Raw genomic sequence first — 14,113 nt, forward strand, 5'->3', positions numbered from 1 at the left:
GCTACGGGTCACGCGCCGCCAACCCGGAAAATATTTGCAGACCAGGCACATTACATGGCCCCAGATTGTCACAGACGGCTGCAGGGCTGTTGCTACGTGGTGGACATCAGAGGGCAGTGTAGAAAATAAACATTGTTGTACTGTATTTCTACGTTCCCACATCTATGTTCCATACATTCATGACACCGCACTGACCAGGATGGTGGACGTGCGGTCAAATAACCCCCATGACCTGCACGACATGGGGAGGCCCTCATCCAGCAGCAGACTGATAAATGGGCTGTACATTTGTTTAAAACGCCACCCCTACGGCTGTTGCTTGTGAAGCGATTGACCCCTCTCCCCCACCGCTGCCCACTCACTTTGCAGAGCAAGCTGTCGTGGCCCGTGCTCTCGTTGGGGTCAGCGTCCAGCAGCAGGAGGAACTCCGCAAGCTCCGCGTCGCCGGCTTCGCTCGCCGCACGCAGCATGGAGTCCCGCACGCCCTGCCGCCTCGTCATGCACACCATGCACTGGCTGCACACCGCCAGGAACTGCACACGCCCGCAAGCGCACGCAGGCTAAGCTGCACATTCCTAGCGCCTCCAATTAGCACGGTTGGCCACGTACTGTGTTAGAGAAGTTCAACATAAATACATACACACACACACACGATGACCAAGAACCCCCATAGAGATTTAAGAGACTAGTTGGGGCAAGGGCTGTTAGCGAGCACCTATTAAAGTCAGCACAACGCACGGAGGAAGTGGTGTGGCCGGCACTTGTTACGTGATGGTAGCCTTTGGCTCCTCAATGCTGATGTTGACATATCACACCAGGTACTTTTTTAAAGGCTGAGTTGACCTCGGGAGGCACAGGATTGATTCACTGCTGTTAGCCGTGACTGGGAATCGAACCCAGGTGTCTGGGCTCACAGCGCAGTGCACCAATCACTGCTCAAACTCAAATCATCCGAAGACATATTCATTTAAGACTGAGTGATCAGCAAATCCAGGTCACTGGGTTCGCAGGACCTTACATGAACCACTGCGCCACTGCTCCCCACAATCACGCACACACCACCTCTCACACACACACATATATTGGTTGTAGCACTCCGGTCACCACTGGGGCAGCAGCAGATTTAAGTACCTGACACTGTTTGTTCCTGAGGATGAGCGACTTCATGATGGGGAAGAGAATGTTGTGGAATGACACCTTCAGGAATAGCTTAGGCGCCTGAGGGCTGGACTTGAGCAGAGCCAAAGCCAAGCTGCAGCCCTGCGCCACACAGCGAGGGAATCGCAAACAACGCACACGGAGACTTGGCTTGCACAAGGAACGAAAGGGCGGAATGTAGGGCATGCAACGAGCATCGATTCATCAACTTCAATCAATTATTACGCTCACAACGCATCCATTCAGTGGCATAGCGTGGTTGAGCATAGACCCTGATGCCAGGAATGCAATGGGGCACCCCGTCTCGTGTCCCTCCTCCCTCTGTAGTCCTGCGCCTGGGCCGCTCCGGCCAGGGGACCCCCCCCCCCCGTGTAATAGTGACCTGTCGCCCGGTAGGTACCTGCAGTTGTATGTCCTCGTACTCGCCGAAGGCTTGCATGGCCACGGTGATGACTTCGGCCAGAACGCTGAGGGTCGTGCTACCCCAGACCCTGAGCGGAGTCAGGAAGCCAAGGATGTTCAGTCCAGCCAGCTGCACGTCTGCAACACGCAACACAGCGATTCACAACACACCAGGCTGCCAAAGTGGATAAGGCTGTGTTGCCTGTCCTTGCCAATAGCCTCATCAAATGGTCCATTCCAAGGAGACATGACAGTAAAAAGATGCTGAATAACCATTTGGCATATTCCATCAATGACTCTGCTCTCAGTTAACTCTTCAAGACATATATACAACAATTCCCCCCCAATGCGCCCCACGCACCACTATTTTATGCCGATTGTGCTCTCGGCATTTTACCAGAAGTCAATATATAAGGGAGAAACTTGGCCTACTCCCTACATATCGTTGTTCACAGCGAACAAAAACATCACAACCCTTCAGCCTTCGTCTCAGCCGGTGCTCTCTTTAACAGTTCCTAGGGCAAGGACTAAAATGGGGAAACGTTCAATTTCCTATAATGCTCCTTGGCCCTGGAATAAATTACAAACCATTATAAAACTGGAGAAGAGGGTATCACTGTCTGATTTAAAAGCTCCGATAGAAGAAAATGCCATTGACCATTGTAATTGTTTTTAATGTTTTGTACTATTTCGTATTGTGTGTATGTGTGTGGTTATTTATGTTTGCTGACTTCTTGCCAGGTCTCCCTCGCAAAAGAGGTTTTGAACCTCAAGGTTTTTTACCTGGTTAAATAAAGGTGAAATAAAAACTAAAAAATCTCCAAGGGCATTGCAGCCCTTCATGTTAGAAAACAGGTCTCGGAAGCAAATACCACACAGTTACCTCCGAGATCCCTTCACATGGCTTCTGGTCCACACCGTGGGGGGCAGCACTTCCCACTCGCGATGCTAGAGACAGTCGTGTATGTTACGCAACCGTCAAAAATCCATATTCTAATTCTCAGTACTGGAATTTCGCCAAAGTGAGTGCAGAACCAAAAGTGATATTATGGTTTTTGTTGCACAGGCATTGGTAACTGGGCTGAGGACCATCGACTCAGTTTAATCACAGACGGCTGTCTGGATTCAAATTCAGAATCTCAGTGGTGCCAGCTCAGCACCCTGACCTCTGGAGTCACTTGGGCCACCATGGCCGTTTGCTTATTACAGCCCAGCCTGTTGACAGCAGTGCCGCACGGGAGGCGTGGAATCAATCGTGAATGACGACAACTAGGAGGAGTACCTCTCTCTAGTGGGTAGGTCTGCATGCTGTGCAGGGTGCTGTCTGTGGCCCCCTGCTGCAGGAGCAAATCGGGCGCTCCCTCTCCTGCCGCCAGACACTCCAGCACCCTCAGGCCGGCCTCCTGCAGCGCAAGCTCGCTGATGAACTGCACACACACAAACACAACGGCACTGTAACATGCGCACAAACACAACGGCACTGTAACATGCACACAAACAGCCTTTCCGTCAAGCCACTTGTGGACGAGACCCTCCCCCCCCTGGTGTTGGCCCTGCTTACTTGCCCACCAGTCAGCCTCCACCCATGCCCATACCATGAATTGAGCACAAGGCCATAAATTGGGACAAAATCCAGATATTTATAAAAATGCTTTGTGACACCGGGACAGCTTTTCCGGAACCAGTACTGTCCCAGGCAATCCTGGGCGTCTGGCAGCTTTAGAAAGTCATTATCTATAATAGTGCTCCACATACTTCTCCCCCATCACCTCACCCTTCCCTTTCAACCGTCTGCTACCTTGTTCATGGCCTTGAGAGCCAGGCGAGGAAGCCCTTCCACCAAGCACTGGTTTCTAACGATCGCGAGGTGCATCTCGCCACTCAGGGGCTCGTCCTGCACGGGAGATGGGGGGTATCCCGCAGCCTTCTCTTCCTCGCCTTCACACACACACACAAGAACACACGGGCTACTGGAACACGACCGACGAGGAAATTCTCCCGATGCGTTTCGCTCCGCGTGCTCGGGGCTTAAGCACGTGGATCGAAATGGCACCGTCACATGTGCCGTGCCGGCTCGCTAACAGCACTTGCCTCGACAGTCGGTAAAAGGCTACATGGGGATCTTTGTCTTTGTGCATATGCGTGTGTGAACAAGCGGCACCTGGAGATAGAAGCGAAATCACAGCGTTCATGGCGGCGAGCTGCACCTCTCCCTCGCCCGCGTGCCTCCGCATGGCCAGCGCCATGGCACTCACCGCCAACGTCATCACGTCCAGGGGCACCTCGCTGAAATACCCGAAACAGCGTGGGTGTGTGTGCAGTCGATTACAATTCTCAAATCGATCAACTGACCGACTTAAATCGACCGATCGGTCCGAGAGCTCCAGTGGCCCATTCCTCGGCAGCACCGAGGGCGGCCGTCCTCGCTTACCGGCCGGCGAGCAGCAGCGCCAGCAGCAGACAGGCGCCGCGCTGCATGCGCGCACAGCTGCCCTGCTCCTCCATGGCCTGCAGCAGCGCCGTCAGCGTCTGCTTCTCAAGCAGAGCGCACTTCACCTGGGCCGCTGAGACCCACACACAGACGAGTGACGGAACGCACGCGCGGGCGACGTTTAAAAATAACTTTCATTTCGTCTCTTACGTGCGAACGGGTTGTGCCGCGGAATTTTTGGGCATAACGTCCGACGTCTCACTCCGCGTGCTGGGAGCTCCTCTAGGAATTCAGTTTCATTCATCAGAAAGCTGTAGAGCATGACTGGCAAAACCAATGCAGTAAGCTTAAATTTGTGTTATTGTCTTGAGGATGGCCAAACGTTCAAATGCTGAACCCTCCTGAGAGAGAGTCTCAAAGCTCAATGAGGCTTTCACAGGTAAGCAACTGGCATTACTTTGCATGATTAGCACACAGGCTATTTTCCTGGGTAACTGCACTTGCAAGCACTTAAACATTCCTTCCGCTCTCATGCCAGTAACCAACAGCAACACTCCACTTCTCAGTCACCACTCCCTTTCCCATGCTCGCCTGATAAACGCCCTTTCAGTGCCGCACAGTACAAGATGTATGCTCATTATGGTGAAACCTGTATTCTCTAAACACCGTAGTCACGGACATAACATTCTTTTTAGAGTTAACGTGTGTCCTTACCAACATGGGGAATGGTGGCGCAGCAGTTAGCATGCTGCGCTATGAACCTGGCGACACAAGTTCGATTACCGCTCACAGCAACTACCAGTGACGATTATCTGAATTGGCCCTGGGCCTCCCCTAGGTCGATTCGGCCTCCAATGAGTACCTAGTGCGGTGTGTAAACATCACCATTGGGGAGACAAAGGCAGCCTGGCATAGTGCTGGCCCCCCACCGCATTGTGTACCGTGCCGGTCGTCATTAGGTGCTCACTAACAGCACTTGCCCGACAGTCTGTTAAAGGCTATACGGGGGATCTTTGTCGTTGTCCTTACTGCACGCAGAAGCCATGCTGAGAAGGGCGTCTGTTGCGGCACACAGCACAGCTGGAGAGTGAGGGTGCAGCAGCACAGCCATCACCACTGCCCTGTGCACCGGAATCCTGCGCGACACAAACATCGGGCTGCGAGAAGGACTTTCTCTGGGTTCTTCTGTTTACTTCCACAGGCTCAACAATCATTTATAAGGTGCAGTCTCCAAACGTTATTATCCACTCTCCTCTGGCCTCTCTCTCTTTGTGTGCTCTAAAGAAGGCCCATTGTCCAAAGGTTGCCTATTATATACGTTTACATTTAAGGCCACAGTGTTATTGACAAATGGATGGAGGTTTTTCTGTTGTTAGTTGTGCTTGCGTACCACTGCCAACGCAGGATCACCAAATAATGTTATGAATAGAATTTTCTAAATACTAAAATGCGCAATCATCCTAGCCTTCTCAGAGAAGCAGAAAGAACGTCGACATGGCTAGGACAGGTCAGAAGAAAGGTGATGAACATGGAAGCATGAGGGCAGAGACTTAGAGGTTGGCTGAGAGAGAGGTGATTAGAAGTGGTTGAACCAGGATATGAAGGACTGTGGAATGGACGTGGAGATGATGGCCCAGGACAGGAATGAGTGGAGAAAGAGGAGCAGGAAGGAAGACCCCACGTGAGTGGGGATGCCAGGAAGATGAAGCGTACAAAATCGTACGGCAGTGCCGGCCAGCACAATATTGAGTGCACGCACTGCTTATAGAGAGTGCAAATAATATGGTGGCTTACAGGCCTGGACCATCTCCAACAGAGAGCTGCAGCTTGGGCTGCAGGGACAGGAGCTGAGCCAGAGCCACGCAAGCACTCTCCTGTAATGGATGCACATCCACAGAGACACCACATTCAAAACACTTTTATTACACTATGTAACACAATTTTTGTTCCTGGGTAGTAAGTGTTATTTCGTTATTGCTTATGCCTAACAAGTATAGAAAATGGCGATTATTCCCCACAAACTTTGCTTTTGTGACCAGGACAGTGATATTTTGAAATGTACCTATTTTCCATGAGAAAACGGGAGAATTTGTGTCTTTTCGTTCACATAAAGTCAGAAAAAAACTACATATGGATCAAAATGTACATGTATTTATACAAAAGTAATACAAAAATGACTAAAAAAGATTTAGAAGTTAATAGTTTTTCGAGATTGCTCCTCCCCACAGAGAACTCGGTCCGCTGTGGCCAGTCCCACCTGTGGTAGTGCACCTTGGTGTCTAAATCTTCTGTAGTCATTTATGTATTACTTTAGTGTTAATACATGTTAATTTTGATTGATATGTTGTTTTTTCTGACTTCATGTGAAGGAAAAGACACAAATTCGCCCGCTTTCTCATTGAAAATAGGTAAATTAAAAAAATATCATTGTCCTGGTCACAAAAGCTAAGTTTGTGGGGAATAATCGCCATTTTCTGTACTTTTGAGGCATAAGCAATTAGGAAATAACACTTACTACCCAGGAACAAAACGAAAAAACGTGTTACAGTGTTATCAGTAACGACCAGTTACAACGTGAGAACCAATTGATATAACTGTGTATAGAAAATATATTCCTTGTTTCTTTCGGTAAAGTCACGTAGATAAACTAATAGTAAAAACATTTAAAATATTTTTCTATTATATATTATTAGTTTTTCTATCTACGTGACTTTACCGAAAGAACCAAAGAATATTAATTCCTGCAGTCACGAAAGTTTAAAGTCAAAATGTGTATAAAAAAGGTGACGGAGGAGGGGGAAAGGCATCACTCCTGGCTCAAAGCCCACCTGTTTGGGCAAGTGCTGTTAGCGAGCCCTGAATGAGTGCACATGGGTTGAGGAACGTCCGACTCGGGCACTGCGTTTACTGCACGGCAGTGCCGAGATTGGGATGTGTAGCGCGCGGCCTTGCCTGCACGCCGGCGTCTCCGCCGTGCGTCTCCAGGGCAGCATGGGCCTCCTCCAGCCAGTGCCAGCAAACAGCGTCATCCACGAGGACGCTCCACCGCACGCTCTCCTCTTCAGCGCCATCCCTCCCCCTCTCCGCCTCCCCGTCTCGGACACTCAGCTTCACCAGGGCGTCCGCTGGGTGGGTCACGTGTCAACACACGAAGACGAAGAAAACACAGCCACCACACCAGCCCAAAAAGTTGCTGTGGACGATGGTTTGAAAACATGCCGCACAGCCATTTGCATATATTTTTGGTCGACTTTATAAGTTGGACATTCTGGGTATGAGGTTAAACTACATCTGTTGATCGTGTCACCTGAGAAAAATCACTGGACAAATCTGGCTGTTGCCTGATGAAGCTAGATGTAATTTCTGGCGAAACGTCGTACTCAAGATTGCTCTCCAGCACACCGGTGTGTTATATTAGTAACGAATTGGCATAGTCTGTTTATGTGACAAACTTTACTAATTGGCTGTCGGGTGGTGGCGGGTTGAACGACACGTTTATATATTTACGCTATCTAACCCAAAAAAACCTGTATTATAGATACTGGTCGTGAAAGCCTAGGTGTTAAACTAAGGTAAGGGGAAACTACCTCCAATGGGATGGAGGGAACTTGAGCCATGGACCTGCGCTTGGACAGAAGAACTTAACAATTAAAAGCTGGAATCTGGATGTATTATAAGGACATGAAAAACAGTGTGATGAGCTGGTGCGAGTGGAAAAGAAGGTGGTATTACATAACGATTAGCAACCCTAGTGGCATCGTACGGCATGGAGTGAACTTGAGCCATGAACTCGCGTTTGGGCAGAGAACATAAGATGAAGAAGAAGAAGACGATGGCACACGAATGGATTGCGAGTTGAGGAAGTTGCGCCAGGGGATTGCGAGTGGCGAGCGGGGGCGCACCGAGCCGGGCGAGGCAGGCGAGCCCGGACGCCTGGATAGCGCCGCTCTCTGGGCAGGAGCGCAGGGCCTGCAAGATGGCACCGTGGGCTCCGTTCAGCACCAGGATATCTCCAAAGCCACCTGGGGGCAGACACTCGCTGCTCACAAAAATCCCACAGTGCAGCGCTGTTCAATTGCACGCAGCACAGTTCGGACTGCATAACAGGGCTAGGCAACACTGCTGCCCTGTAAATGTGCACACATGTGTGTGTGTATGCGTGTACATGAGCGTACACGAGGACAGCAGGAGCAGCAGCGCACAGCCACGCTCCTGCACGGCTGCACTGCCAGGCAGGGACATCATGGCTGACACCGCCAGATTGTAGCAACGCTCGGAGCCTGACATGAAGGCCTCGCAGTTATCCTCTGCACACGCATACAGCACACACGGTACAACAGAGCAGCATTCATTATCATTCGCACAAGCATATGAGCTTCAATGTAAGTATACGATTATTGCACTGTTGCTGTGCTGTTGTTAAAAGTGGTAGGCCTCATGTGACCATCGGCTCTCTTACATTGAGTTATGGGCCAAATTAAGTGAAGTTGTGGGCCGTATATGGTTACCCACCCCTTGCTCACTGACACACAGATGTTTGTGTCACAGCCCGTTGGGGTCTGTTCTGGGTGTAAATAGCCCTGGCTACTGCTCCTCTCAGATGGAAGGGCCAGTAGAGCTGTTGTATGTGGGCCACCATAATAGTGATGATCCACCAATGAGAGCAAACTTGGCTGGGCCAAAGGAAACATTTGGTGGTGCAGGGCACACCCCAGCACCGACCCCCCTTCTAGCGCCGGCCCTGGTGCGAAGCGCAGTGCGGCCGGTACGCACCCACAGAGGCGAGCGTGTGAAGGGCGGCGAGCGCGTGAGACACGACCTCGGGCTGAGCAGGAAACCTCCAGGCAGCACTGGCCAGGACCCTGTGCTCCTTGGTCTCCACGAACTGGGCGAGCTCCTCCTCAGGCACTGCGGATGCCAAGCACAGGCACCGGTGTCTCCGAGCGACATCCGCACCGCGTGGGTTCGAATACATTTTTCTGTTATATAATGCCTATTTTGTAAATCCGCAAATGGATGAAGGCCTATGCTCACGAATTCACCAATCTGCACTGACCAGCAGGGTGAAGTATGGCAATAGAAGCCGCATCTCCCACACAGCGTGGAGAGGACCTCATCCAGCAGTGGGTTGACAAAACGGCTGTACATGTGCGCGTACTTCAAATACCGCCGTGAACCATTCAGAAAAAAAGTATCTTACCTTGACGGAGCAAAATATGTAGCACCTGGCATCCATACAACTGAATCTCTTCACTCATCAGATGTTTTTTCATGGCCGTGACAACAACAGAAAACACGTCCAAAGATTGGTGTAATAGGGCCTGTTGAATTTCAACTGCGGAGACAGAAGGGGGCGAATGTAAGCGTAAGTCTATTAAAAAAACGAGTAAAACCTCAATAGCTGCCACTGCACACATTTATTTTTGCCCTCGAATGCAAACAACCTTAAAACAATTCTAATTTATCCTGTAAATGGTGAGCTCACCAAGGCGAAAAGTTTATGCAGGCTTTAAACAAATAAGAGGAACAATAATACACAAAAGGAAGCAACAAATGGATCGGTCCTTCGATCACGCCTGACATTGTCACGTACCATCACCACGCTGCATGAATAATGCTGCGCCGTAGCGAGCCCAGTGTCGCCGTGATATTTTTTGGTTAGCCAGGTCACTAGTGTTGGTATGGGTGGGGTTAAGCCGCGTGAGCAACTTTTCACGTTAATAGGGTTGACCGTCTTTAATCGTAGGCAAGTCACGCTCCACGCTTCCACACGGTAGTGCTACTTTGGCCAGCAAGTCACGCAGTCTCTTATAAGTAGTAACAAACACACACCCTCTGGCACCTAAGCCCTAGTACATTTCCAAACTCATACACGCGCTCGGATAAGGCCACCTTAACCACCGTTGGCCATTAAGGCCGTTTTGCCCATCCTTCAAGATATGGGGACGTCCCCACCATCTGCCAAAGTAGTGCGAGTCACGCTGGGTTTCACATTCTGCTCTCGGTTCTTCTTCAGGGTACTGGGAGTTGTTGAAAGGGCTAAGGGCTTCCAATACCCCTTGAAAATCAGACACCCGCCCCCCCCCCGCCCCCCCCCCCCCTTCTTAAACCACAGTATTCCCACTGGGATGTCAGTGATCTTACGTATCACCTCTGCGCTTCAGTCGATGGCACTCCCCACGATCAATACACAATTTGGGTTCCAGCTTATTTGACCAAGGTAGCTTTATGCTACTTCACCACAATTTAAGTTTTTGGGATGCATAGCACCGCAACCAGACCACCACTTCTCCGCCAGCTACCACACGCCCGGCAGGACAGTATCGGCCTGTTAAAGGCACGAGTCAGACAGGGACAACACATTTTTGGCTTCTGTGGGCGCGGCTGCAACATTTCCACCACAACCTTGGCTGTTCTCCATGGCCAGCGCCCCCCTCTCCACTGCGACCTGGATGCTGGGCACAGCTTTGTTGAGCAGCGCTGCGCGTGGCTGGTGTGCTTCTGCTGTGCTCTCTAAGCGCATCTCAATTGTGGGGGAGTCGGTTTCTTTATATATGAAATTTGGGCCGGAATTGGCTAATTTTTCCTGATAAAATTAAGCCCTGCACCTGTTCTGAATTCAACAATGCAGTGCTCTTCTGCACCCGTTCTAAATGAATATCAGCGCACCGGTTTCTCCACTATTTAACTCACAGCGCATGCTGCCCACGCCCCCAATGATGAATTGGCGACCTGAATGAGGCTCATCAATCCCTTCATCAGCTGGCATTCACAGCCAGCACCTGCTCTTCCTGTACCAGTTCACCATCCCCCTCTCATTCAAACACGTGGTCCACCCCATACACCCTGTATCGGGATTGAATCCCCACAATATGCCGTGCTCCACTTTCACCTGTAATTTTAATTACACATTTAGGCTTGAATTGTACCACGTAACAAATGCATACAGCACTGTGTTTTGGACCACCAGCTCAAAAGAATCAAAGTTGTGGCAACATTATTCTATACAGCAGCAGCAACAGGACAGATAAGGCATGATGGGAGGACCAATCCAACGGTCACAACCTTACTGACCTCTCACAAAGCTGCGTACGCGTCATACCTGATGTGCACAGCAGCGCAATGGCTCTCAGCCCGAGGGACTGGATGGAAACGTGAGTCACGTGTGTCGCCAGGACCCTGACCACCAGCCTGTTGCACACAACACGGAGTCTTGTGGGAACTCGCAGGCATTGCCTCGAGAAATCAGGCACAGGAGCAACACGTGAAATGAATTCCCAGGGTAAAAGTACTGGAGAAAGGGTTTCTCCACTTTTACTATTCTATAAAAAAAACAATGCGATACATTGTTCATCTAAACACGACTGCATTCCAGGATGCCATTCGCAACAAGTGGGCATATTTATTCTATACAGAGAAAGAGGCAGTCCGTGAGCCTACACTTGAACATTGGTAGGGAGTCGACAGCAGAGATGGCTGAAGGAAAGGGGTTTCAGACTGTAGAGTGCGGCAGAGGAGAACAAGCAACCTCCAAATCTATAAGCATTACCATATCACTACAACATGTCAACATGGGCATTGCCACACCGATACAACGCACATAAGAGCACGAGTGCAGTCGGCATTGTAGCCGTAACATTGAAGCAATGTTCGTGTGTATGCCGGGAATCGAACGCAGAGGCTGTATTGATGATTCACCAGCAGCGGCGGGAGAGAGCGGACCCCGCGAGGGCATGGCAGCCTGCAGTAGCCCCAACCTCGCCCAGCAAGGTGCAGATTAGTGCCAACCCAGCCTGGGCAGCACATGGCACACAGTACAGGGCAAGAGTTATACCGGGGTTCTTTAACTGTGGGCCACATGTAGCCCAAGAAGGCTCTAGAAGTGATTCCCCGAGAGATATGGCTCCCTGGGACATACCGATACAAAATAGTGAGATCAAAAAGAGATAAACAAGAGATGAGAGACCTGCAGACCAGAGGTACGCATAAGTGGTCACATGTACAGACGTTATATAAAGTGACGTGGCCCGCCAACACGTGCACATTTTATTACCTGGGCCACTGGAAAACGTAGCTGAAGGGCCCTGGTTTACACCACCACCACCGCCAGCACCACATTCAGCATAGACATAACAATACCACTTAACGAAGCAATAGCACCACTCGTTAATTACAAACCCTGAAAAATACCAACACTGTTCAGGCATATTCATAGAAGGGCAGCACCATGTTTTTGGACGTACTTTTCAGACGCTTTAAAGATGTGTGTAATTCTAGATTTGAAGTTTTCGTGACTGCAAGGATTCATACTCTTTGTTTTTTTCTGTAAAAAAAGTCACGTAGGTAAAAAATTAAAATAAATTAACTCACGACGTTTCAGAAGCAACACAAGCCTCCGTCATCAGGTGTAACTGCTCCAGTGACATTGCTGTAGCGTATACGCTACGTCGTGAGTTAATTTATTTCGTTTTTTTACCTACGTGACTTTACCGAAAAAACAAAGAGTATGTATGTAATCATTAATATATAAGGTGGTGGTTTTATTACTCGGGCAGAGAATGTCAACAACTTGTACTGTAATTCAGAAAGAACTTGTCCACCTCTCTTGATCAGGGAAAACTGCTCATGAAATTCCACTGTTGGACATGCTCGAACCGACTTCTTTCATCCACGGTGCATCGGTGATGGCGATGGTACGTCCAGTTTCTTGTATGCGTTAAAAACCATTTACTTATTCCATTAAAAAAGCGACGTTTTCTAAAACTACAGAAAACTACCTTCAAAATGAAGTCCCATATGTGTTATAAGGAGGATGTTGATATGTTTACTGTGAGGCTGCCTAATTTGTGGAAGCACCCAGGTAATATTACAAACCAGCAGATTAAAAACAAAGTGTAATGCTTTCCGACAAAATAATGCCCAGGCCATGTGAGTGAAACGTGACATGGTTAGCTCGGCATTGTTACTGCACTGTGATATTTGAGTCCGATTACCAACCTCTTGTACGTTCACGTCTCCTTTAAATGTCTCCAGGGCGTCAAGCACGTCCTCGCAGAGATCTTCAACTTTTGGTAGCAAACTGGACACTGTTCACAGAGCAAGCACAACGCACCACGGCCACGCTCTACACGGTATAATCACGGAACCCACAACAAAAGGTGTCCATTACTCTTAAAGCTTAACATCGACAACAATATGTGAAGTGTTTGCACATTTAATGTACGTAAGAGAATACGCGTTTATTCTGGTAAAGAGTTCTGTAATGAAGATACATGCCCAGTGTAACTTACGTTGTTAGCAGAGGCATTGCAACAACACCACTGTTATGGCTATGCTCAATGTCTAATGCTCCCCACCTTCACAATCCCGCACTAACCGGCGTGGTGAAGTATGCAGTCCAGTCATGTGTGGACTCATCCCCACATTTAACTCCTTGAGCCAAGACTCACCCGTGGGCAAAGAGACACCAAGGAGACTGACTGTGCGTGGACATCTCCTGCGAGGGTGAGGAGGTCGTGTAAGGACTCACCCATGCGGTCTCCCGACAGGATAAGAAGACCACGTGTGTGGACTATCCCTCGTCACCTCCTGCCAGGGTGAGGAGGCGACCAAGCTGCCCTTGACTCACCCGTGCGGTCCGTGGCCAGGGTGCGGAGGTGGTCGCCCAGGCCGTGCAGGGCGACCCCGGCATCTCTGCCGCTGCCGTGGAATCGCGCCGCCCGCAGCCCCGAGCGCAGCCTGTGCAGCCGCTTCGCAGCATCGCCGCCCATGCCTCGGCGGGCTGGGGGGGGGGCACCCGTGTGGCACTCACTCCGTGTGCCCTAGGGGCACCCACACACACGCACGCCATACAACTTAGCAGCGTGACGACAGAGCAACGCCTGGGCGGCTGTGAAAAAAAGAGCTTTATAGCTTATCGGATTCCTCCAGAATAGATATTCAGATTGCTCACGGTCACAGCTGTTGCCATCGCATCACCGAATCGGGCAGCCCCAGTCCCGCACAGCAAGATGCAGATTTAGTGGCAAGTCAGGCAGGGCACAACCACACAGCCCAGGGCACCACAACACAGCCCAGGGCACAACAACACAGCCCAGGGCACAACCACACAGCCCAGGGCAC

At 50.1% G+C, this 14,113-nt stretch overlaps 1 protein-coding gene across 6 annotated transcripts in view; it reads right to left on the minus strand.

The window, feature by feature from the left end:
• The window catches only part of LRRK2 (leucine rich repeat kinase 2), a 43,053-nt gene that overhangs the window by 27,990 nt on the left and 950 nt on the right, over nucleotides 1-14,113 (minus strand). For 4 of the 6 annotated variants that reach the window (XM_078598949.1, XM_078598948.1, XM_078598952.1 and 1 more), the window contains exons 2-19: nucleotides 13,620-13,812; nucleotides 12,989-13,077; nucleotides 11,690-11,784; nucleotides 11,094-11,182; nucleotides 9,192-9,326; nucleotides 8,765-8,899; nucleotides 8,167-8,298; nucleotides 7,894-8,013; nucleotides 6,944-7,116; nucleotides 5,786-5,865; nucleotides 5,021-5,127; nucleotides 3,992-4,124; nucleotides 3,722-3,846; nucleotides 3,359-3,498; nucleotides 2,843-2,987; nucleotides 1,559-1,698; nucleotides 1,132-1,260; nucleotides 363-533 (exon numbers count right to left, since the gene is read on the minus strand). In XM_078598949.1, coding sequence (XP_078455075.1) covers nucleotides 363-533; nucleotides 1,132-1,260; nucleotides 1,559-1,698; nucleotides 2,843-2,987; nucleotides 3,359-3,498; nucleotides 3,722-3,846; nucleotides 3,992-4,124; nucleotides 5,021-5,127; nucleotides 5,786-5,865; nucleotides 6,944-7,116; nucleotides 7,894-8,013; nucleotides 8,167-8,298; nucleotides 8,765-8,899; nucleotides 9,192-9,326; nucleotides 11,094-11,182; nucleotides 11,690-11,784; nucleotides 12,989-13,077; nucleotides 13,620-13,761 — 2,280 coding nt within the window. In that variant the 5' untranslated portion in view covers nucleotides 13,762-13,812. The other 2 variants (XM_078598950.1, XM_078598951.1) reach the window with 2 other exon arrangements.

This window comes from Lampetra planeri, chromosome 11, assembly GCF_965212315.1.
Source record: "Lampetra planeri chromosome 11, kcLamPlan1.2.h2, whole genome shotgun sequence".
NCBI classification, from domain to species: Eukaryota; Metazoa; Chordata; class Hyperoartia; order Petromyzontiformes; family Petromyzontidae; genus Lampetra; species Lampetra planeri.